The sequence below is a fragment of the Macrobrachium nipponense genome, chromosome 7 (genome assembly GCF_015104395.2).
Source record: "Macrobrachium nipponense isolate FS-2020 chromosome 7, ASM1510439v2, whole genome shotgun sequence".
NCBI classification, from domain to species: domain Eukaryota; kingdom Metazoa; phylum Arthropoda; class Malacostraca; order Decapoda; family Palaemonidae; genus Macrobrachium; species Macrobrachium nipponense.
In genome coordinates this window covers 90,382,060-90,407,059 of record NC_061109.1, presented here as the reverse complement: position 1 = coordinate 90,407,059, position 25,000 = coordinate 90,382,060, and the positions used below count along the sequence as shown (strand labels likewise).

At 37.7% G+C, this 25,000-nt stretch overlaps 1 protein-coding gene across 1 annotated transcript; it reads right to left on the bottom strand.

Annotated features, from left to right (window-relative positions):
• Positions 1-12,617: 12,617 nt before the first annotated feature.
• LOC135217157 (uncharacterized) lies at positions 12,618-20,171 on the bottom strand. Its single transcript, XM_064252876.1, has 7 exons — positions 20,138-20,171; positions 19,014-19,140; positions 17,163-17,354; positions 16,639-16,755; positions 15,845-15,967; positions 14,437-14,556; positions 12,618-13,310 (listed from the first exon to the last, which is right to left on the bottom strand). Exons 2-7 carry the CDS (start codon positions 19,104-19,106, stop codon positions 13,074-13,076), a joined length of 882 nt encoding a protein of 293 aa, XP_064108946.1. The 5' UTR covers positions 19,107-19,140; positions 20,138-20,171; the 3' UTR covers positions 12,618-13,073.
• Positions 20,172-25,000: the final 4,829 nt, after the last annotated feature.

Here is a 25,000-nt window from a genome sequence, read left to right as displayed (position 1 = left end):
TGGAAATTGTACCCATAATCATAGGAACACTAGGCACTATCCCAAGATCCCTGAAAAGGAATCTAGAAAAACTAGAGGCTGAAGTAGCTCCAGGACTCATGATCCTAGAAACGGCGCACATAGTAAGAAAAGTGATGGATTCCTAAGGAGGCAGGATGCAACCCGGAACCCCACACTATAAATACCACCCAGTCGAATTGGAGGACTGTGATAGAGCAAAAAAAAAAAAATAATAATAATAATATTCTTAAATAAGAGATGTATGTACGTATGTATGTATGTATGCGAATATGAATGGCTTACGAGAAAAAATAAACTATGTTTGAAAAACATGAACTTTTTCTCTGTTCAGTTTGGCAAATGAAAAACAACGAAAAACAAATCAAATCAGTCAATAAAATAAAAGAACGGTAATTGGTCACGATGAGACCTACAATCCAATAGTGAGTATGAGAGATATAAGGATACTTAAAAAAATAATCTGAGTGACGTCATAATATCACCCTCACTGCGCATGAGCGAAGGTGAAAAAGAAAAAAATATATATCAACATTTGGCAGAATACCAGCCAAACGCCCTGACCTTGCAAGCAACATTATTTTCCTTGAAGGAAGGTCGAAGTCACGGCCGCATTGCGGTCTAAGGTCAAGTTGGGAGTATAAGGACAGATGAATTACTGAGTCCCCCAAGGGGAGAACTGAGGGTGCATTATGATTTTGGGATTACCACAGTTTCGGCTGCCAGGTTAATAGGGTGAAGATGAGGAAATGGATTGTATATGCCTGATGTTTGGGATATATATATATATATATATATATATATATATATATATATATATATATGTATATGTATTTATATATATATATATATATATATATATATATATATATATATATATATATATATATATATATATATATATATATATACATACATATATATATATATATATATATATATATATATGTAGTATATATATATATATATATATATATATATATATATATATATATATATATATATATATATAGTATATTCCCTCACTGACTTATCAGTTTTAAATTTTCTCACTTAAGGGCGTAATATTGGGTTTTACTACCTTCCCTAATAATAATAATAATAATAATAATAATGGAAGGAGGCCTTCTCTGAGGGCAGTAGTATTGCATATTATAGCTGTTTCGACGTCATTTAAAGAATTGAGAAGATTCTATATAAGTTGAATGACGTTGAAACCGCATAATAATAATAATAATAATAATAATAATAATAATAATAATAATAATAATAATAATAATAATAATAATAATAATAATAATTTTTGTAACTCAAGTATATAAGTTTGTGTCAACCAGTCATAATGAACTTTCTTATAATACATGATTGACACATATCCACTGAATTAATTATTCTTCTACATCAACTTATCAAATCTCCATGCAGGCCTTTTCAATTCACGTAGCTATTAACGGGTTAGTGGTTTTGGCCTTTATCAATTAACGTGACTGTTCATTAATTACTTGCTGTGGTCTTTATCAATTCACGTGCCTATTAATGGATTGCGTGCTGTAGCCTTTTCAATTCACGTGGTTATTAACAAGTTTCCTAGTGTAGTCTTTAAATTCACGTAGCTATTAATGGATTTGGCTATGCAAACCAGTCAATTCACGTGGCTATGAACGAGTTACCTAGTGTGGTCTTAATCGATTCACGTAGCTATTAATAGATTAGGTGCTGTAGCCTTGTCAATTCACGTGGTTATAGAAAGGTTACTAAGTCTAGCTTTTCCAATTCACGTGACTATTGATAAATTTTATGCAAAATCTTTATTAGTTCGCGCGGCATTAAATAGTTACCTAGTGTAGTCATTATCAATTCACATGACTGTTAATAAATTAGGTGTTGTGGACACTCAATTCACGAGGCATTAAGAATTCATAGCGTTTATCAGTGCAAGCGGTTTCGTAGAAAACTAGCAACGTGAAAGAAATATAGTTCTTATAAACACGAAACAGCAAACTCCAGTTGGCTATTAATATAATACCAGTAGCAATGAAACGCTAAAGAGAAAAAAAAAATCCTTGAAAACAGTTACCTTGGAGTACAGGACGAGTAGGAATTCAAAATATAAATGGAAGGATGCAAAAGTCCTTGCCTGTTTTTAACCCGCAGAGGTCCATGGGAAAGTGAGTGAGTGGAGGGGCTTGGGTGGCAGGTGGCGGGGGCAAGGGGAGGGGGTGGGAGGTGCTATTCCCACGGGCTCGCTTCTCGTGTGAAAATGCAGGGAAGAAGTTCAAGGAAGAGGATTAAAATAAGGTTTGGGCGAAGATGAAACGGGGGAACTAGGTAAGGAATACGGAGGTATATGAGCCACGGTCTATGAAACGATTATGGATAACTTTAACCTTAAATAAAATAAAATCTAAGTCTAGAGTGTTGCAAACTGATCTGTTGATCATCTACCCTCCGATCATCAAACGTACCAATTTGCAGCCCTCTGGTCTCCGTAGTTTTTAAGATCTGAGGGCGGACAGAAAACTAAAAAGAACGCCCTTCGTTCAGGTGGTATTACAATAAGTCCTACAATGCAAACGAACGATGGAGTTTAGGTTAATGTTCTAAATAAGCAAGATACAGCGTTGTCTAAGTCTAGAGTCTAGGACTTGGTGAGGTGAATGGGAAAACCAGTACTTTATTGGGGATATTTGCAGTCATGACGGTGGCTGGTTATAAAGTAACAGGAAAAAAGTAAAAATTTCTTAAATAGGAAAAAAAGTCAGGAAAAAGTGACAGGGAAAAAAGTCACATTCACCTATAGTGGCCGGCAATGAAATCACAGGGAAAAATTTAATATTTCTTGGGGTATCAATATCTGCATGATAGTTATGGCATCGTGGTTTTTCTTCCCAAAATACTCTGCTAATTGATGCAATTTTTGTCGAGCATACAAACAATAACTGTATAAACTTACCCATGGGGCATGTGCAATACAAGCGGACAGATGAAATGAAACCAACTATAATTATGGACGATTTCCAATACGATTTTTATCTCGAGGAGAAAAAATAAATGTACGAGAAAAAATGACTAAATGTCAACTTACCCCAACCCTTCTTCCTCCAGTCCACTGTGATAGAAAGTGGATCGCCACACTCACAGTAGCTACCGGGCTTTCATTGTAACTTTTTTTTTTATTTGTTACTTAAGTGCGTCGCAAAACGGCGGCGTTGCTACTTGATTGTGCTTCTATCATGAATGTGTGACGTGTCTATGGAGCATGCCATCCGTGATATAGTCTGTGTCACTGAAAACAAGCGAAATTGAGGCAGAGTGGCATAGGTGAGACTGTGTAAGACGGCTTGTTGACAAGTTCATGACACCTATACCCTGTTTTTGGGCACACGGAGCCCGCCTCCCCTCCCCCCGATAGTAGCTTTCTCTTCTTTGCACTCTTATGCTTAAAACTGCATATAGATGACCAGCCTTGATTAAGGAAAGGGAATGAAAAGCATTATTCCAGCGCTTGTATCCACACGTAGTACCATCCAGACACACCATAGCAGAGAAGGGGGATAGGGGACGGCTTACTACCTTTCACATAGTGTGGGAAGGGGGAGAGAGATGGGGGTGGAAGGTGCCTCATATTGATAAGATGGGACCTCAGCATGCTGCACTCAAGGTCAATTCCCCACCCCCCTGGAGGTTTTACCGACATTATTAGGCGACCGTTTGGAATCATCGTTTGTTCCGACACGTAGTACAAACCTTCGGTCCTTTACATAAAGAATTACTTACGGCGTAGCTGGAATTACGGCCGTTGAATCTTGAACAAGGTGGTTAGGCAGTAACTACCGTGCCTGCCCGGATGCAAACACTCCACTTTGCTTTCGGCCGTCTGCCAATGATGACGTGTTTTTGTGAGCTCTGGCTGACTGGTCGTTGATCTTTTTTCCCGGTGGGATCGTTTTGGTTTATTTTTGTTTTTTAAATAAATGTGTATATACGGTGTTTGATATTAATACTAAACAAAGGTTTGTCCTTGTTTTTCAATTAATATACAAACCCACTCTTTGTGATAGCCTTTAATAACCACCCCTCTACTTGTGTTAAGAGTCAGCGGCAAAGGTATACCAACATATTACTTATATTCTTTCGCCCTTTAACACTGGTTCAGACCGACATGAGGACGAGAGATGTATTTAACGAGAGGATGAGACATGTATTTAATGTGAGTGATATTGATCCTGTAATGAGACATGCATTCATCCAGAAATTACGCTTATGCTTGGTAATTACCAAGGGAACTTCAAAGGTTTGTCCTTGTTTTGTTTTTATGGTAATTTCTTCCAGGAACGGGGCCCGTCTCTCCTTCCTTAGGGAGGAAGCAGACGGGGACCATGGAGGTACCGGCCACCACTGGTAGCTCCTCTACTGGTTCCGGAGGTTCCACCTCCGGACCGGGAACCGTCTCGGCCGCTCGCTCACGAGCGTTACCGAGTGTACGGTCACCTACGGGTGAACGTGCAGCCAAGATCCAGACTGCTGAGTACGCTCACCGTGTCAGGACCCAGGCACGGAGCGGAAGATGGTAGGAGTTGCTCGGGTGACTCTTGCCAGACCGGTGATTGCTCTCGTTGCGATCGTCCGGTACCCAGGGTTGACGTGATGTTCCCGCGGGTCCATGCACGCAGAGACCGATGGAGGCGGGCCATCCAGCCCTCTTTTAATTAATTTCTTTCTTTCAGAGAGGTTTCAGCCTCAATGGGGACTTGGAAGAGTCAGAGGATGGTATCAGCTGTCGCCTGTCAGGTGCACGCTCAGCCCCACCCAGATGACGGTCGCGTTCGCTCGACCAACCAGTCTCGGTGGTGGCAGATGCTTCACCTGCCAGGTAAGAGTTTCGTAACCCTCCTCGAGGAAGCGTTCTCTCCACTGCTGCTCCTGCAGGTCCCTCTGGACAGGTGCAGTTGGGCCGTGTTGCTACCTCAACTGCCCCAACTCCGTCCTGGATGGATGACCTGTTAGTTGTCTTGAGGGAACTGGCGGAGAGGAAGTCCAGGAAGAAGAGAAAGGTGTCGTCGTCGTCTTCTACTGCCTCTTCCGCTTTGAATTCCAATGCCCCCCAGCCGAGGAAGAAGAAGGTGGCCTTGTTCACCCCAAGGAGTCTCGCACAGAGACTTCTAAGGGTCTGTCTCGCTCCGGTGAGACAGGTGGGTCTTCCGCTGGTCCTCCCGTTCATCCGGGAATGGGGCCTGTCTCTCCTTCCCCAGGGAAGAAGATGGGGATTGTAGGGGTACCGGTGCTCCCGGTTCCAGAGGTTCCACCTCCGGACCAGGAATCATCTTGGTCGCTCGCTTGCGAGCGTCACCGAGTGTATGGTCACCTACAGGTAACCATGCGACCAAGGTCCAGACTGCTGAGTACGCTCACCTTATCAGGACCCAGGCATGGAGCGGAAGGATGGTAAGAGTTGCTCAGGTGACTCTCGCCAGACCGGCGATCACTCTCGCAGCAATCGTCTGGTACCCAGGGTTGACGTGATGTTCCCACCAGACCGTTTATATAGCGAGGCTGTGAAGAGGTCCCCCCCCTCTGGCCACCGGGTCCAGCCTTGCCTGGACCTGGTTCAACCTTGTCTGGACCTGGTCCAGCCTCGCCTGGACTTGGTCCAGCCTCACCTGGACTTGGTCCAACCTCGCCTGGACCTGGTCCAACCTCACCTGGACCTGGTCCAGCCTTGCCTGGACTTGGTCTAGCCTTGCCTGGACTTGGTCCAGCCTCGCCTGGGCGCGTCGAGAGGACGGTGCTCGCTCTCACTGTGTTAGTGGACACTACCAGTCACCCGACTGTCGCTCCCACCGAGACCAGACGGCTCACACAACTGGTAGCAGCTCCCCTGACGCACGAGACCGACGGTACCGTTCTCGGTCCAGCGCTTCTCCGGAAGGAGACCGCTGGTCCAGACCTGCTGCTCGACCGCCACCGTGGTTGGTGATCGCCTGCAGTCCTCACAGCCTACCCGTTCTGCTGGTAGGCAGGGGAGGAGCGTTCGTAGCAGCTTTCCTGACGCAAGAGACCGACGTTCCGTCCTTGGTCCAGTGCTTCTCCGCAAGAAGACTGCTGGTCCAGACCTGCAGCTCGATCCTCACCGTGGGTTGGTGATCGCCTACAGTCCTCCCAGCCTACCGCTTCTGTTGGTAGGCAGGGGAGGAGGTTTGTAGCAGCTCCCCTGATGCAAGAGACTGACGCTCCGTTCCTTGGTCCAGCACTTCTCCACAAGAAGACAGCTGGTCCAGACCTGCAGCTCGATCGCCACCGTGGTTGGTGATTGCCTGCAGTCCTCCCAGCCTACTGGTTCTGCTAGTAGGCAGGGTAGGAGCATCAGGTCTCCCTTACCTGTCCCTTCAACCTCCTCAGGCTACACCGGGAGGAACGAGGGGAACAGGAGTGACCTTGATGAATGCACTTCTTATGGTCCAGCCACGAGCCTGGTTCGGTCTTGGGACCAACAGATTCTCGCTCAAGTGGTTCCAGCATCGGTGGCAACAAGATAGACGATTTGCATGGTTTCTCGGCATAACCCTTCAAAAGGCGAGTGTCACATGACTACACCTCGGATGCATGACGGCTCGCCTCACTCGACCAAACGCAGTCAGTCAGCAGCTGTTGAAGCGTCCGAGACCGTCACGAGCTACGCTGTGGACTTTGTATTGGTTGATCCAGATCAGTCATTACTTTGTCCTACTGGCGTGTTGCGGTACCCATAAGTATCGACACGCACCATGGAGTGTCGGTGTCTTTATCCACTGTGGAGAGAACGAGACCGTTAGAGACTTCGCTGCAGTGGGATACGAGACCGCAAGAGACTTCGCTGCAGTGAGATACGAGACCTCGAGAGACTTTGCTGCAGATGGATAGACCAGTGGATGGGTACTGGACATCACTCCGAAGAATATGTCGGACAGGAAGATGGATAGGTCATTGCAACCATATCTTTCTTACCCTTCGGGACTGCCCACAGGTCCTTGGAACCTCATTTCCCTGGACCAGTGGTGGATGCTTGCAAGATGTGTTTGCTTACCCAGCTCCCTCAAGAGGACAAGTTGCATCTCGTCCATGGTGTGCAGTTGTAGAGGTAAGAAGGATGCGAGAGTGACTGGCTCTCCCCCTTCCACGCCTCGTCCCTCCACTCCTCGTCCTGCGGGTTGAGGGATAGGACTCGAACTCACACTGGCTGGCCAGACGATTGATGCGGTAAGCTTATACATAAGCATCCTTTTTATGTTTCTTATCAGAATCATAGAAGTAATCCCGCTCGTTCCTCTAGCCCTTTTTCGGATGAGTCACGATCCCTCACTCATTTCGAAAAGGCCCAGAAGTCTGACTCTTGATCATGCAGCTCCTATACTCCGATCAAGTTGTCAGAGGCAGCAGGGTACTCCTCCTCGCTCTTACAACCATGAAGAGTAGGCTAGGTGCGCAGAACTCCACTCAGTTCTAGAGGCTTACTCATATTCCTCCCACCAATCAGTGAGTCTTCCTTATATAAAAGACCGAGGGTTTGTATTACGTGTCGGAACAAATCACAATTTGTCGTAAATTGTATTTTTCCTAGCTATACAAACCTATGGTCCTTTACATATATGCCCACCTCATGCCACCTTTCAATCTAAACCTAGACCGAAAGGCAAAGTGGAGTGTTTACATCTTGGCAGGCTAGCCTGCCCCACGGTAGTTACTGCCTAACCACCTTGTTCAAGATTCAACGGCCGTAATTTCAGCTACGCTGTAAGTAATTCCTTATGTAAAGGACCTCAGGTTTGTATAGTTAGGAAAAATACAATTTACGACAAATTGTGATTTTGAGAAATCTGGCCAGGACATCTGCTGCAGGACGGCGCGAAGTGTCGCACGGCCATTTTTACGTCACTGATTCACTTACTCATCCTCATTCCCGTCTAATATTGCGTCATTGATTGTCTAAACTGTAAACAATTGCCCAAATTGACTGCATTAAGTCCTGGCTAGGCAATACCCTTGATTTATTCCCTTTGGGCAGCGATTAAGTCTTGTTGAAGGGCAGAGAACACGACAACCCTCGACTAACTTATGCTGTATCTGAGACCTTTGAACAACTCCTCCCGCAGAAGTTGGAGAATTTTATCCTCGATAGGCTTCAAGGAAGCGCTGAAACGAAAGGGCGGGCCTGCAGAGTATTACTAGGTGCGTGGGTGAGTGTTACAAATGACTGTATTACTAGCCATTGTTTCTTTGTTAGACGAACTCACAAATATAAAGATCGTATTTGAAGGTGGCCACAATTCAAAATGCTTAAGATATATTTGTAACAACATGGCGTTGCCTCTGACGTAATCACTCATCCATTGAACGTAATTAAATACCTACCTTTTCAATTATGGTTAGATATGTATAATAATATTCCTCCAAGACATCTTGACATGAGAGTATGAACAGTTATTCTTTCAACTTGATCTTTATTTATAAATAAATAAATGAAAATAAATAGTTTCTACTGTTTGTTAGTCAGAGGTCTTGAAAATTTGATATTAGTGGCCTCCTTAGAATTCATTTCCTTTTATTATTGATTAATAATTTCTGTTACTAATCTAGAATATCTTTGCAAATTTCAGCTTATTGCAATTTTTCACAGATATTTAGTGTGGTTAGTGGGGTGTGAGAGGCCAAAATGGGCGATTTTTTGTTTTTTGTTGATAATAAAATATTTTCCTTACATAATCTGATGTCTAATTTTAATGTATTCTCGATTATCATCCGTTAATATATAACACAGGGTTAACGATATGTTATTTTAGAGGAATTTGTTTTAATTTTATAATGTTAATGGAAAAATTTTAGGGGTCTTTGATACCAGCTTTGATATTTCTAATTGTATGATACGGAATTATTAACCAATGCTGCAAAAAACTTGATAGAACGTTTCGGTTCAGAATTGATTTTATATTTTAGTGTTCTGTAAAAGAAAACTATTGAGGTTAGAGGGCTGTAAATTGGTATGTTGATCACCCAATCACCAGTCATCAAATATACCAAATTGCAGCCCTCTAGCCGCATTAGCTTTTTATTTTAATTAAGGTTAAAGTTAGCCATGACCGTGCGTCTGGCAGTGCTATAGGACAGGCCATCACCGGGCCGTTGTTAAAGTTTCATGGGGCGCGGCTCGTACATCATTATACGCTGTACAGAAAACTCGATTGCTTCGGCTTTTTTACTTGTTATTTATGTATATATATATATATATATATATATATATATATATATATATATATATATATATATTAAGTATAATTATATATACACAGTATATACATAAATACACACACACATGTGTGTATACGGAAATATATATATATATATATATATATATATATATAATATATATATATATATATATATATATATATATATATATATATATATATATATATATATATATATATATAATATATATATATATATATATATATCTATATATATATATATATATATATATATATATATATATTCATTTATGCGTATTACACTATGCAATAATGATTTAGCATTCCTACACGACCTCTTGCATCGTCAAAACTGTAATGTCATTATGACTGTGACAAGGATAAAGAAGCGACAGAAAAAAAAAAAACAAAAAAAAACCGAAAATATTGTTATCGACGTAAAGAGATAAACACCTCAAGGTTGCTAAGATTTGAATGTTTTTATTTATTTTTTTTTTTTATTTATTTTGTTGTTGACGAATTTCTTCTTTGTTTTCCGCGAAGATTTGTCTTCTACACAGCTAAGCTACTTTTGTCGCTCATTTTGCTTCTACGTTGTGTTGCAATTCCTACTGCTACTTTAGTTGCTGCTTTTACGGTAGCATTACTTTTGCTGTTACTTTTACTGTCACCTTTGATGTTACTTTTACTAATACATTTGCTGCAACTTGTACTGCTACTTTTGCTGTTTCATTTACAGATCCCTTTGATGTTACTTATAATGCTACTTTGTAATGTGATTTTTGTGGTTACTTAAATTGCTACTTTTGCTGTTATGTATACTGCTACTTTTGCTGTTGATTTTACTGTTCCTTTTGCTGCTACTTATAGTGCTACTTTTGCTGCAAATTGTACTGGTACTTTTTTGGTTACTTATACTGCTACTTTTGCTGTTAATTTTACAAATACCTTTGCTGCTACTTATACTGCTACTTTTGCTGTTACCTTTACTGGTACCTTTGCTGCAACTTGTACTGCTACTTTTATTGCAACTTATACAGCTACTTTTGCTGTTACTTTTACTGATACCTTTGTTGCTACTTATACTGCTACTTTTGCTGTTCTTTACTGCTACTTTTATTGCTAATTGCACTGCTACCTTTTCTGTTTCCTCTACTGCTACTTGCATTGTTACTTTTTCTGCTACTTATACTACTACGTTTGCTCCTACTTTGGCTGTTACTCCTACTGTTACTTTTGCTGCTACTTATACTGGAATTTTTACTGTTACTTTTACTGCTACATTTTCTGATATATAAGCAGATTTCTTGTTACCCTTACTGTTACTTTTGCAACTAATTATACCGTTACTTCTGCTGTTACTTTTACTACTGCCTTTGATGCTACTTATACGGCTACTTTTGTTATTTCCGCAACTTTTGCCGTTACTTTTACTGCTATTTTTCTGTTAGTGCTACAGTCTGTGCTACTTACACTGCTACTTTTGCTGTTAATTTTTATGCTACTTTTACTGGTACTTACGGCGCCACCTTTGTTGCTACTTATACTGCTACTTTTGATGTTACTTTTACTGTTACCTTTGCTGCTTCTTCTACTGCTACTTTTTCTGTTACGGCCACAGTCACTGCTACTTTCACTGTTAATTTACTACTACTTTTGTTGCTGCTTATGCTGCCATGTTTGCTGCTAATTGCATTGCTACTTTTGCTGTTACTTTTAATGCTACTTTTGCTCCTACTTCTACTGCTACTTATGCTGTTATTTTTACTGCTACTTTTGCTGTTACGTTTACTGCAACCTTTGGTGCGTCTTCTGCTGCTACTTTTGGTGTTACTTATACAGGCATTTCTGCTGCTACCATTATAGCTACTTAACCTGCTACTTGTACTACCACTTTTGGAACTATTTGTCCTGCTACATTAGCTGTTATTTCTGTTGCGGCGTCTGTTGTCACTCCTATCGCTAATTTTCCTGCTACTTCCAGTGCTACTTATACCGCTATTTTTTATGCTTCTTCCACAGCTAATGAAGCTGTTACTTCTGCTAGTACTTTTACTGCTACTTTTACTTTATCTTGTTACTTTTGCTGCTACTTTTACAGCTCATTCTGCTGTTATCTCTGCTGCTACTGTGAATGTTACTTCTGTTGTATAATAATAATAACAATAACAATAATAATAATTATTATTAAATAATGATAATAATATTATTATTATTATTATTATTATTATTTTTGGTATAGAAATGTAGTTCATACCAAACCAATTATACACTGACTCGAACCCCTACCACACTCAACTCAAAGCCCCGCTGATTAGCGTGGAACCCGAACCGTTTCAACAGCCAGTTTTCGCCCCCGCCCCACACCCCTCTAACACCTCCAACCCACACCCCCCCGGATGATACGCTGAACGGCGGCGCTAACAGCTGGAGCGTCCAGGCGAGATATTTTACCTTGAGATAAGCATTTTTTTTAAGCCAAAAGGCATACGAGCAGAAAGTCCCCCCTATAAAAGTAAATTGCGTAGTTTACTGAAGTTTAATGCTGTAGTTTATTGCTTTGGTTTGCTGTAGTTCAGTGTTGTGGCTTTTTGCTGTAACCCATTGCCGTAGTTTCTTGTTGTGGTTTACAGCTGTAGTTTACTGCTGTAGTTTGATGTAGTTTACGGCTGTAGTTTGCTGCTATAGTTTGATGTAGTTTACAGCTGTTTGCAGTAGTTTACTGCTGTATTTTACTGCAGTTTACAGCTGTATTTTGCTGTTATAGTTTGATGTAGTTTGCTGCTATAGTTTGCAGTAGTTAACTGCTGTAGTTTACAGCTGTAGTTTGCTGCTATAGTTTGCTGCTATAGTTTGTTGTAACTTGCTGTAGTTTACAGCTATGCTTTGCTGCTGTAATTTGATGTAGTTTACAGCTGAAGTTTGCTGTAATTTGGTCCATTTAAACGGAAGAAGTATAGTAGTTTTATATTCTACAAAATGTTTGATTGCGTAGTATAGCTTTAAGACTTACCTCAGTTCTGTCATGGCTTTTTTTATTTTGTTTATATATACATTTATTCTTTTATTCTTTGCCTTATTAATTAATTTATTTATATATTTGTTTATCTGTTCAGTTAACGGAAACAAGAAAATAAACAAAAGAATCTTTTGCCATTTTGGTGTTTTTTATTATATACAAAAGCTACTCTATGATGACTATAATATAACCAATGCATTTTTGTAGTTTGTCATGTATGAATTTCCTGTATGACTTGGAAATCCATAATAAATAAGAAGATGATATCATACTTACGTATGTGGGCCCATATATATATATATATATATATATATATATATATATATATATATATATATATGCAAATGTCGTAAAATACCTTATATTTAAACTGAGATCAGTAAAATTAATACACGTTGAACCTGATGTCTCATTATACTCAACTCTTTATACAAGAACATTCAAGAATCTGTAAAAGTAAAGTAAAAGTAATGAGCTAAAATGAGGTGTATGTGATATATATATATATATGAAGTTTGTAAAAATGGGAATATTTCGCTAAAATTGAAGTAAAAAAAGTAATAGGTCAGAAAATAATTCAAGATAACATCTACGACTCTGTGAACGGGAATCCTTCGCCAAAATTTAAGTAAAAAATAAAAAAATTAATTCTCTGAAAGAGAGAAACCTTCACTAAGAATTCGGTGAAGAAAATGAATAAATAAAAAACCAACCGAGATCTGAAATCACTCCTAAAAATCTACAAAAATATGCGAAAAAAAAGAGACATAACTCGCTCCAATCCAACTTAGAAATCAGTACAACTCCAGCTGGTCTAGAGACTCCTGCCCCACGAGGATGGTCAACAATTTCTCGATGTCCGAGGTCCTCTGGCCGTCGTCGGGGAGGGCGGACACGTCGAAGTGCTGCAGGTTGTTTCTGAGGTCTCTCCTGAGGCAGGCTGAGAGCCTGGTCTTCCTCTCGCACCTGGCGAAGGCCATGAGGCGCTGGAGTTCGAAGGACACTGGTGATTTGTCCTCTGGCATGCAGCTCTGAAAGGAATGTATGCAGAGTTGGTTTTTTAATATTAAGATGATTTTCTGTGACTAGAATAGAGTCAGTTCTTTGAAAGAAAATGGGTTTGAATAGAGTAGCAGTAATAGTAGATTAAGATATATATATATATATATATATATATATATATATATATATATATATATATATATATATATATAGTATTACTTGTAAATGTATTTTAATCATAATGAGTAATAGTTGTAGTTTCTAAGGTTCAGTAATTTTTTTTATCGTAAGTTTCGTCTCCTTGTGTTTAGTAAGCTTTGAAAGTAGAGACCTTGCACAGTTAGATTCACTTGCTTGTGTTTACTGGGTTTGTTATTTAAATGTAAGTGTGTAAACATTGTAAGTAATCGCAAGTATTGCTCATTCTTATATTGGATAGGGTGGTTGTCATAACATTAATATAAGTATGCGCAGTGTGTGATATATGTGTTAAAGTTGTGTAAATGAGTTATTTTCGTAATTTTTATTTTGAATATATGGTGATGGTTTTTCCCCCCCCCAATTGATTTATTGACGATAATTGACGTTTATCAATAAACATAGTGTTTTTCGCGAGGGGAAATAAAAGAGGTAAAATACGAACGAGTTAACTTATGGCAGAATAATTCATTATATATATAAAATATATACACACACACACACACATATATATATATATATATATATATATATATATATATATATATATATAAAACATCTATATATATATATATATATATATATATATATATATACATATATATATATATATACACACACATATATATATATGTATACATATATGTGTATATATATTATATATATATATATATAAATATATATATATATATATAGCTACACACACACAACAACAACACATCGCCACTATATATATATGTGTGTGTGTGTGTGTGTATAATATATATATATATATATATATATATATATATATATATATATATATATATATATATGTATACATATATATCGTGTGACTGTATGTGAAGTATACATGCAACTCTACTAATAATGCTTAATGCTTGAGTATGCATATTTTCTCATCCGTATGTCACAGTATACCCCTCCCCCCAAAAAAGACTTAAATAATATACTGACCACGAGCTCTCTGCAATAGTTGATGCCACTGATAAGGTCTTCTCGCAGCTGATTATCAATTTGGGAGTTGTAGTAATTATTGATCATCGTGTCGTAGTCGATATTGAGCCTCTGATCAATCTGGAAGGAGATGATAGTTAGTTATTGAACTGTTCCGATGGACAGAGTGGTTTCGTTCGAGTTAAAAAGTTAACATCAAAGGAGAAAAGTAATAAACTTGAGACAGTGTTGAAATTAGAGATACGTTTAGATATGCACATCATGTTCCAGAATGGTGACTGATTATGACGTAGGAAATCGTTTTGCTGTGGGCGTCTCTGGGAGCTTTGCGTGTTACTCTGCTGGCAAAACGTCAATATCTACAGTCCGCTGATTTTCCTCTGTTCCCTATTATTTGGTCATTAAAATTTCCCACTCACTTTAATGGAAGACTGTGGCACTGTCTTCTGACAGTTTTGTTGATGTTTATGTTCCTAGATTTGAGGGTGATTGCAGTTCAGTTTCAAGAAGTTTGGCTCTATCGTTGATGGTTATACGCCTGAGTTGAAGGATGGTTGCAGTCTAATTTATAGAAGTTCTAATCTCTCGGGCTAATTTCTTTGTTTTATATTCCATCATTTTTTTTTTTTTTTTTTTTTTTTTTTTTTTTTTTTTAATACTGGGTATATGTTTGTTTCTTTGTTCTGTCTTGTTGTTTTGTCGTTCTGTCCGGCACAGATAGCTATTCCAGTCTTAATTCAGGAGAAATGGCGGTGATGATCAAGACTTGTCCAAAGTAGGAAAACCCGCTTACTGGGACAAAACTCACTTTGTATCATCCCAGAAAGAGAAGACGAATCGAAGTGGAAAGAGACATGATAAAGCTATCATACTTTATAAAAAGCATTCAACAGCGTCCACAAGCCAATATTATGGAAGGACTTAACCCAGTAAGACACTATCAGTCGAATATGTAAAACTAATTCAGACTATCCATGAATAAAACAAATATAAAGTTAAGGCTGATTGAGTCTTGTCAAGTGAGTTTGTAGTGAAAACTTGGCTCAAGGTAATGCAAGATTCTACCGACTTGAAAACAAATGTTTTAAAAGATTCTTGAGAGTCAGATGGTAGCTTAGAGTTAGAAAGTGTATCACAAGAGGAAATTACAGAGGTTCTGGGGAGAACAGTCCATGATATTTCAGCTAGGTTTTCCATGACACTGGAAAAGTGGGAAGACCCAGATCTGCTTAGATGACAACTAGGAGGCAGGAGGCTCGAGATGAGAAGAGATATGTCGAAATAGCAGCACAGGAAAGACGTGACTAACAGAATTTCTCAGAGTTACTTCGGAGGCGAGGATGATGATAATGAATTATAAAATAATCAGACATTTCAAACAGACATTGCTCTTAGAGTAGGTTCTTACCAGCCGGAGTTGTCCAAAGACACACGTGAAGTTGCGGAGGGAGTCTCCTATCTGCCGTAGAGCCATTTGAATGGCTTCTGAATCGTAGAGCTGTCTTTGGGAATAGCTGAATCTCCTTAAAGTCTGTAGAGAAGAATGGGTCGGTCACAGAAGTACTTGTTCACAGAATGGAAATATGTTTAGACAATTGTTCTACAATTGTATGTCAGTGTGTAAAGTTCCATTTATAACAAATTGACTTGAAATGAAAACAAATAGGATTTTCATCTTTAAATTTAGATCATTATCTGCAATTTTACATTTAAACTGGTTTAAAGGAAAAATTAATGGGGAAATTAATGTACAAAATTTAGAATATTATGTGCAATTTTGGTATTACTAGATTTCTAAAAAAATATTTAAAAAATTATCCACCATATGGAGTATAATTTAATATTAGGGTGCATCCACACTAAAGTCAAACGTCATAAACACTCGTTGCCAACTGACTGAAAACAATTCAGTAACTGTAATTATTAGCTGAATATGTTGTTGATTTGTACTCAATTTGTTTGTGATGTGTGCATCAAGTTGTTGACATGTTGATGGCATGTTGGTAATAAGTTTATGACATAGTTGAGGCTATGTTGATGATAAATTTATAACATGTTGACGACAAGTTTATAACATGTTGATGACAAGTTTATAACATGTTGATGACATTGTTATGACATGTTGCTGATATGTTTTCTAATAGTGTGGAAGCACCCTTATTCTCCCGGTTATAAGTTGAAGTCCTTAAACCTGGAACTTACTTGTTTTCCTGTTGGCTTGTTCAGGAAGTTCAGTGCAAATCCATTGCCAGAGATGTCTGGGGTATTTCCTTTGAAGGGTGTATATGAAGAGAAGGTAGAAGGGTAACCTCCCTGAAACTGTAATTTTTCTTTGTTAAAATAATAATATTTTTTCCTGCCCCAGTTATCTTAATTCAAATAATATATGCTGAGAATAAGAAGAGAATGTTAAAGCGCATGATAGAGTTATGATTAAATAATGTATGTAGAAAATTTATTAAGGTTGATTTATTCATATATAAAGGATATTGGAAATATTTACAGTAATGATTAGATTTTAAGTGTGTATTGGAGGTATTAGTCTACAGATAAATGCTTTATCATTAAATAATAAATATAGACTTTTAATTGAAAACAGTAAAAGAAAACTAACGAAATGGTCAACTAGTAACATTACCCCCACCCTTCCCAATTAAGATGATATGCTAAACATTTTGAAAATCTGCACTTAACGCTTAAAAGAAAACAGTGCTCCTCTTACTCACGTTTATTGGAGGTGCAGTGGGTGTAGTGAAGAAAGGCCTATTGGTCTGTCCAGTGTTTGGGTACCGTCTGTCGTCATAGGTAGGCCTAGGTTCATAGAAATTGACGGGGTTGTATCCGCACTCTCTCTTCGCGTTGGCTATCCTGAGCAAGTATTCCTCGTAGGCTGAATTTCCGAAGCATTCGGACATAGTCTGTTGGAAGAACAATGGGTAATTATGAGAGGAGTATGGTGAAATATGGTGATATATGGTGAAGCATTTGCTTATGTTCATTCTCTCTTTGCATTGGCAATTGTAGCTGAGTTTCCGAAGTATTCAGACATAGTCTTTTGGAAGAAAAATAGGCAATTATGAGAGGAGTATGGTGAAATATGGTGATATATGGTGAGGTATTCACTTATGTTCATTCTCTCTTGGCGTTGGCTATCCTGAGCAAGTATTCCTCGTAGGCTGAGTTTCCAAAGCATACCTACATAGGCTGTTGAAGGGTAATTATGAGAGGAGTATGGTGAAATATGGTGAAGTATGGGGAAGTGTTGAATTGAGTTCAGCGTCTTTGACAGTTCATAAATTTATTTCAGCATTTAGTATCGTAATCAGCTTGCAAACTTAGTTTTGAAAGGATGTGATAGATCGTTTTCGTGAGGGATATGGTGAGATATGGTGAAGTGTTCCCTTGCGTTCAGTCTTTGACAATTCACGAATCTTTTTTTTATAGGATTTGGTTTTTAATCAAGCTGCAAATTCAGGTTAGAAAGAGGCCTTAAATTGTAGTTTGGTCTTACAGCTTATGGCGTAAGATATTTTTAGGAGAAAGACATTAGTTCCTGTTATAATAATAATAATAATAATAATAATAACAATAATAATAATAATAAAATAATAATAATAATAATAATAATAAGATAATGATAATAATAATAATATAATAATACTAATAATAATAATAATAATAATAATAATAATAATAATAATAATAATAATAATAATAATAATAATAATTACAATAGATAATAATGATTTAACTTGATATCCGTGTTAATAACTAATAATAATAATAATAATAATAATAATAATAATAATAATAATAATAATAATAATAATAATAATAATAATAATAATGTAGAAGCAAATCCACAGTTATGTAAATGTACATATATTTAAATTTAAAAACAGCAAGGATAGCTTTCGGGAATCTGTTCGATTCCCCTTGATACAGCAAGGATAGCTTTCGGGAATCTGTCCGGTAAGGGAACTGAACATATTCCCGAAAGCTATCTTTGCTGTTTTTAGATTTAAATATATGTACATTTACATAACTGTGGATTTGCTTCTCCATTTGAAGACTCTTTCTACGATGAGGATTTTTTAATAATAATAATAATAATTTAACTTGATATCCATGTTAAATTTTAAACAAATATAAATAATAATGATAATAATAATAATAATCTACCATAGATAATAATGATTCAACTTGATATCCGTGTTGATTTAAACATAATAAATAATAATATAATAACTAATAATAATAATAATAATAATAATAATAATAATAATAATAATAATAATGATAATGATTTACCATAGTTAATGATGATTTAACTTAATATCCGTGTAAATTGTAGAATAATAATAATAATAATAATAATAATAATAATAATAATAATAATAATAATAAGAAATAATAAATATAAAAATAATAAAATCAATGATAATAATTCACATAATATTTAATAATGATTTAACTTAATATCCGTGTAAATTTTAACATAATAATAATAATAATAGTAATAATAATAATAATAATAATAATAATAATAATAATAATAATAATAATAATAGCCATACCTTAGCATAGGTGTACTTCTCGAAGAATGCGTCTTGCGCTCGAGCCCAGCTCACAGCAATTGCCAGCAATAATGATAAGGTGTACCGCATCATATCTGCGTCGGTATTAAGAGCTATTCCGAGTCACCTGCCGGAAAGAGGAGAAGGGGATATACTGTCAGTAATTTTCACCCAGAAGCGAGGGAGTAACTTCACGGAGCCTGAATATTTAAAAATAAAAAATATAAAAAACTCTCTCTGTCTCTTTTATTTTTTTGTTGGAGATTTTCTGGCTCTGCCAAGCTCGAGTAGGTTTTAAAGGTGTGAATATCGTTGTGTTTCCGTGTCTTTTCGACTTCCGCGAATGAGGAGAGATGTGAAAAAAGGAAAAATAATATATGGTGATAGGTAGGAAGGGATGATTTCGCAAGATTTTGCAAAGGGAGGGTAAGATACATGATTCATTGTAAGACAACGGAAGGAGAGAGATAGAATTTGAAGAAAATATGTAGATTTTGAAGGGGAGGAGGAGGAGGAGGAGGAGGAGGAGGAGGAGGAGGAGGAGGTGGAGGAGGAGGAGGAGAAGGAGAAGGAGGAGAATTTTAACTTTTGAGGGAAAACAGAGCAAAGGCATATTGGTGTTGATGCTTTCAAGTTATATGAGTCTGTTAGCTATATTTGCACTGCATTGACATTGCCTTTAGAATATCATGTTTGTGTATTGGAATAATTGTAACTGAAAGGAAGCGTGGTTTTTTTTGGGAGAGAGAGAGGAGAGAGAGAGTGAGAGAGAGAGAGAGAGAGAGAGAGAAGAGATTGCTGATGTCAAAGATGTGTATGTGAGAGAGAAAGAGAGAGATGCTGATGCCCTAGAAGTTTTTGTGTGAGAGAGGAGATGAGAGAGAGGAGAGAGAGAAAGAGAGATGAGAGGAGGAGAAGGAGGAGAGAGAACAGAGGAGAGGGAGGAAGAGAGACAGACAGACAGACAGACAGACGAAGAGAAAGAACACTGGAGTGTGTGAGAATTGGAGTGAGAAAGTTCTGGATGTCCAAGATACCCATATTGTGCACAAGAGAGAGAGAGAGAGAGAGAGAGAGAGAGAGAGATAAAACTTATAAGAACACTGAGTATCCCAGATCCTCACCTTGCGGGAGACGAATGTTGCAGGCAGTGAGTGCGCGAGGTATAACCTTCCTCAAGCCTTATATAGACAGCGCACCACAATCAATGATGCTCGCTCGAGCCATCTCTGCTCATTTCCGAGCAAGGGACTTCATGCTCGAAGTCTCGCCGTTTCCTGTCCTGGGACTTGAACCCTTTAGAATTGGGGGGGCATGGACGCGTCCCCAGACACACCCACTCGTCAGTACACACACACACACATACACACACACACGGTATACACTTAGAAGATAATTGCAGAATGTGAGCTTAAATATAGTATATATTTTCCTGGACAATTCTTATTATTTTGGAAATTTCGTTCTGTATACTGGAGTGCGACGCTGGAATGGTGTCATAATTGTACACATATATATACTTGTATGTGTGTGTGTATTCATATATATTATATATATTATATGTATATGAATATATTTATACAATATATATATATATATATATATATGATATATATATATATATATGTGTATATATGTGCATATATATATATATATATATATATATATATATATATATATATATTATATTTATATATACAAGTATATATATATACATATATATATATAGTGTGTGTGTGTGTGTGTGTGTGTGTGTACAGAAACCACGAAAGTTTGGAACGTGATAAATCCATAAATAAAGGTATAAGCCACGAAGGAAAAATACATATATATTTATACTAATTATATAAACATGAATCACAATCGTAACCTTGTTAAATCTTGTTAAATGAATAATTCAATAGAAATTTAGCCTAGCACTGTTCTTTCATCCAATCTTTTTTGGGTATATAAAAATCAATACATACTAATACATAATAGTAAATACACAAACACACACATATAGATGTATAGACGTATATAGAAAGACATTACATAAATGCATAGATGCTATGCACCAATACCCACTCTCTTCCCACACCCCCACAAAAAAAAAAAAAATATATATATATATCGCATCACGAAACACCAAGTTTGACAACCTGAAGACACTCGCTCCTCGTGCGAGTCCTTGAAGGCGAATATTGCCGTCTCTTTGTCCTGGAAGGGATAATAATAAATCTCCCTATGCAGTGTCAACAGACCCCGTGGATGGAACTGCTAGCTGCTACGCGCCTACCCCTGCCAGGACTCATTTTTCCATTTTCCTCGCGACTTGCTTTTTGGCGTTGAAAATTTCTCCGTCGCTCCGTTTCCGTCTGCCAGGTGGAGCGTGAAAGGGCAAGTTATCGTTTAATGAGTTCCCTCAACCCCCAACCACTCTTACCCCTACCCTCTATTCTTCTTCTTATTCTTCTTCTTATGGAATTCTTGTCCCGGGACCTGTGTATTTATATGCGTGCGCAGATGTTTTTATTTTTTTTTTTTTATCGTTTCCATTAATCCTAGCGCTGGATCGATAGGTTTTTGTTTATTTATTTATTTTTTTGTTCTTGGTCAAGGGATGTTTCCAGTTGGTGTCGTCTTACCAGGAAATCCTGGAAGGCGTATAAATATTTTCTTCTTCATTTTTGTGGCTTGGGTTTTCAGCCGTTTCCAGTTTATTTGTCGTGTTTCCATTGGGGGTTTTGTTGCTCCATTCGAGGAGTAGAGCAGTTCCTCCTCCTCCTCCTCCACCTCTTCCTCCTCCTCCTCCTCCATCAGAATTCTTAGATTAGCGAGAATATTAATATTTTATTTTGTATTTCCAGAGGAGGGTTTTATTGTTCCATTCCAGGCGTAGAGCAGTTCCTCCTCCTCCTCCTCCTCCTCCTCCTCCTCCTCCATCAGAATTCATAGATTAGCGAGAATATTATTATTTTATTTTGTATTTCCAGAGGAGGGTTTTATTGCTCCATTCCAGGCGTTGAGCAGTTCCTCCATCCTCCTCCTTCCCCTACCCCCTCTCCTCCTCCTCTCCTCCTCCTCTCCTATCCTCCTCCTCCTCCTCTCCTCCTCCATCAGGAATTCTTAGATTAGCGAGAATAATATTATTTTAATTTTGTATCCAGAGGAGGGTTGGTTTTATTGCTCCATTCCAGGTGTAGAACACTTCCTCCTCCTCCTCCTCCTCCTCCTCCTCCTCCTCCTCCTCCTCCCCGTCTTCAGAATTCTTAGATTAGCGAAGATGTTATTAATATTTTATTTGCGACAACTGAAATATTATTATTAATGGATTTTTTTTTATAGCGAAAATGTAATTATTTTCTTTATACCAGAGAAAATATAATTAGTTCCTTTGCGTCAACGAAACAATGATTAGTATTTCGTTTATGACTCTAATTTTTATAGCAATGCAGTTGTACCTATTCTCAAAGAACTTCGTGAAGCAAAAAGAAAAAAAAAAATGAGAGCAAAATTTAATATTCATCCCAACTTAGTTTAATATTCAACATTTATATTATCTTTTATCGTAACAATTACAGCAAATGAGTGTAATTGTATAGGTATAACATACGGTCGTTTGCTGCTCAGGATTATCCTCAATTCCATAAATATAATTTAAAGATATATTTATGATTATAAATTTTCCACTCAGAATATTCAAACCATCGTAAGAACAAGACTAAATGAAACTTGATCGACAAATTTATGTTCACTTTGTAAAATGCTCATTTGCTATTAAAATTAAAGGCGAACTTCGGCGTAATCTAGTTTTCTGTGCAGCGTATAATCAACGCTACCGAAAATACTATCTTTCAGTGGTCTCGGTCTATTGCAGTATGAGCCCCGCCCCATGCATCTTCAACCACGGCCCGCTAATGGCTTGTGCTATATCGTTGCCAGATGCACGATTATGGCTAACTTTAACTTTATATGAAATAAAAAAAAAAAACTGCTGAGGCTAGAGGGCTGCAATTTGGTACGTTTGATGATTGGAGGGTGGACGATGAACATACCAATTGGCAGCTCTCTAGCCTCAGTAGTTTTTAAGATTTGAGGGCGGACAGAAAACCTGCGGACGGACAGACAAAGCCAGCGCAATAGTTTTCTTTTACAGAAAACTAAAAACTACGCTGAAGTGGCTCGACAGTTCAAAGAACAAACCTTCAGTAAATTTTGTTTAATGGTGATACTTATGATCAAGCATTTGACAATTAACGTTTTAAGTGTCAATGGCTCGTAATAGGTATACGAAGAAGCTTGAAGAGGAGATAACAAAGAACGTAGTCAGTGGACCTCATGCGGTGCACTGTAGGCAATACTTAAGGTTCTTTACAGCGTTCCTCCATTAGGCCCCTAGCTGCAACCACTTTCGTTCCTTTTACTGTACCTCCTTTCACGTTCTCTTTCTTCCATCTTACTTTCCACCCTCTCCTAACAATTGCTTCATAGTGCAACTGCATTGAGGTTTTCCTCTTGAAACACCTTTCAAACCTATTAAAGTCATTTTCCATTTCAGCGCTGAATGACATCATAGGTCCCAGTGCTTGGCCTTTGGCGTAAAGTTTATATATTCAACTCAACAAAGAACGTATAAACTGGTAGAAAAAATATGCCCGTGACTTTCACGCATTGCTTGTACAGAAAACGCCGATTCGGACATGTGAGGCTGTTGACTTCTTGCTTGCAAAGTGTGACATCACTAAAAAAAAGGAAAAAAAAAGAAAAAAATCAATATCTAACATCTTCACATGGTTTCCCTTTCATCGACATTTTGTTCTTTCGTTGCTTCTTCTGTCCTGCCATTCAAGATTATTGTTTGCCTGCCTTCTGCTCGGTCGAAGTTAGGACTTCAGCTGGAGGATATGTTTAGAAATGTTTTTTAAAGACTTAATTATTTTTCAGTCAATATCAGTCGCCTTGACGCGGTTTCCCTTTTATTAAGATTTATTTTTACGTCGCTTCTATGTTACATTTTTTTCTGTCTCCAGTGTGGTCGAATTTGAGACTTGAATTAGAAGCATGCCTATAGAAATCTTGATTAAATACTGCTTTAATATTTTTTCAGTCAATATTAATGATAATATTTACTTAGTTTCCCTTTCATTAAAATTGATTTTTACGTCCCTTTTAGTGTTATGTTTAAAAGCAACTGAGGCTAGAGGGCTGCAAATTGGCAAGTTGATCATCCACCCTCCAATCATCAAACATACCAAATTGCAGCCCTCTAGCCTCAGTAGTTTTTTTTATTTATTTATTTAAGGTTAAAGTTATCCATAACCGTGCTTCTGGCAACGATATAGAACAGGCCACCACCGGGCGGTGGTGGTTAAAGTTTCATGGGCAGCGGCTCATGCAGCATTATACCGAGACCACCGAGAGATAGATCTGTTTTCAGTGGTCTTGATTATACGCTGTGGCGGCTGTATACAGAAAACTCGATTGCGCCGAAGAAACTTAGGTGCATTTTTTTTTAACTTGTTCGTTATCTCATTGAGGTTATTTGAAAGAGTTGTCAGACAGGGAATGACGTCTTGATAACAGTAACAGTAACAGAATACTTTTCAGTAATTGTTTCATTCCCTCTACCACCACCACCAGCCTTTGGAATTCAAGAGGTGAGTGAGCACACGATGTCTCCTCGGATGGACTAATAAATAAGTCTTTGAGACATCCTAATCCTTTTTTATTTTTTTCAATAGAACCTGTATTAATGAAGGTCTTCTTCCAGCAAATAATAATAATAATAATAATAATAATAATAATAATAATATAATAACCTGCTCTCAAGTCGAAAACATGAAAATGGAGCAATTTACCTCCACCACTTACCTGCTGCGCGTGATATCCTGCAGTAGAGTTTAGAACTGGAATGTCAAGGGCGTAGGATAAAGCGCAGAGATCCTTAGGATTTCTCCGAGGAAGTTGCCTGGAACAGTAGAAATTGGGAAAATATGAATAAAGGA

What these genes read in the sequence shown, in the direction of transcription:
- LOC135217157 (XM_064252876.1), bottom strand. Translation starts at nt 19,106, where the DNA reads ATGATGCGGTACACCTTATCATTATTGCTGGCAATTGCTGTGAGCTGG. An exon ending in TCTTTGGACAACTCCGGCTG is followed by an intron (nt 14,557 to 15,844) that starts GTAAGAACCTAC and finishes ATCTCCTTCCAG; the next exon opens with ATTGATCAGAGGCTCAATAT. An exon ending in ACTATTGCAGAGAGCTCGTG is followed by an intron (nt 13,311 to 14,436) that starts GTCAGTATATTA and finishes CATTCCTTTCAG; the next exon opens with AGCTGCATGCCAGAGGACAA.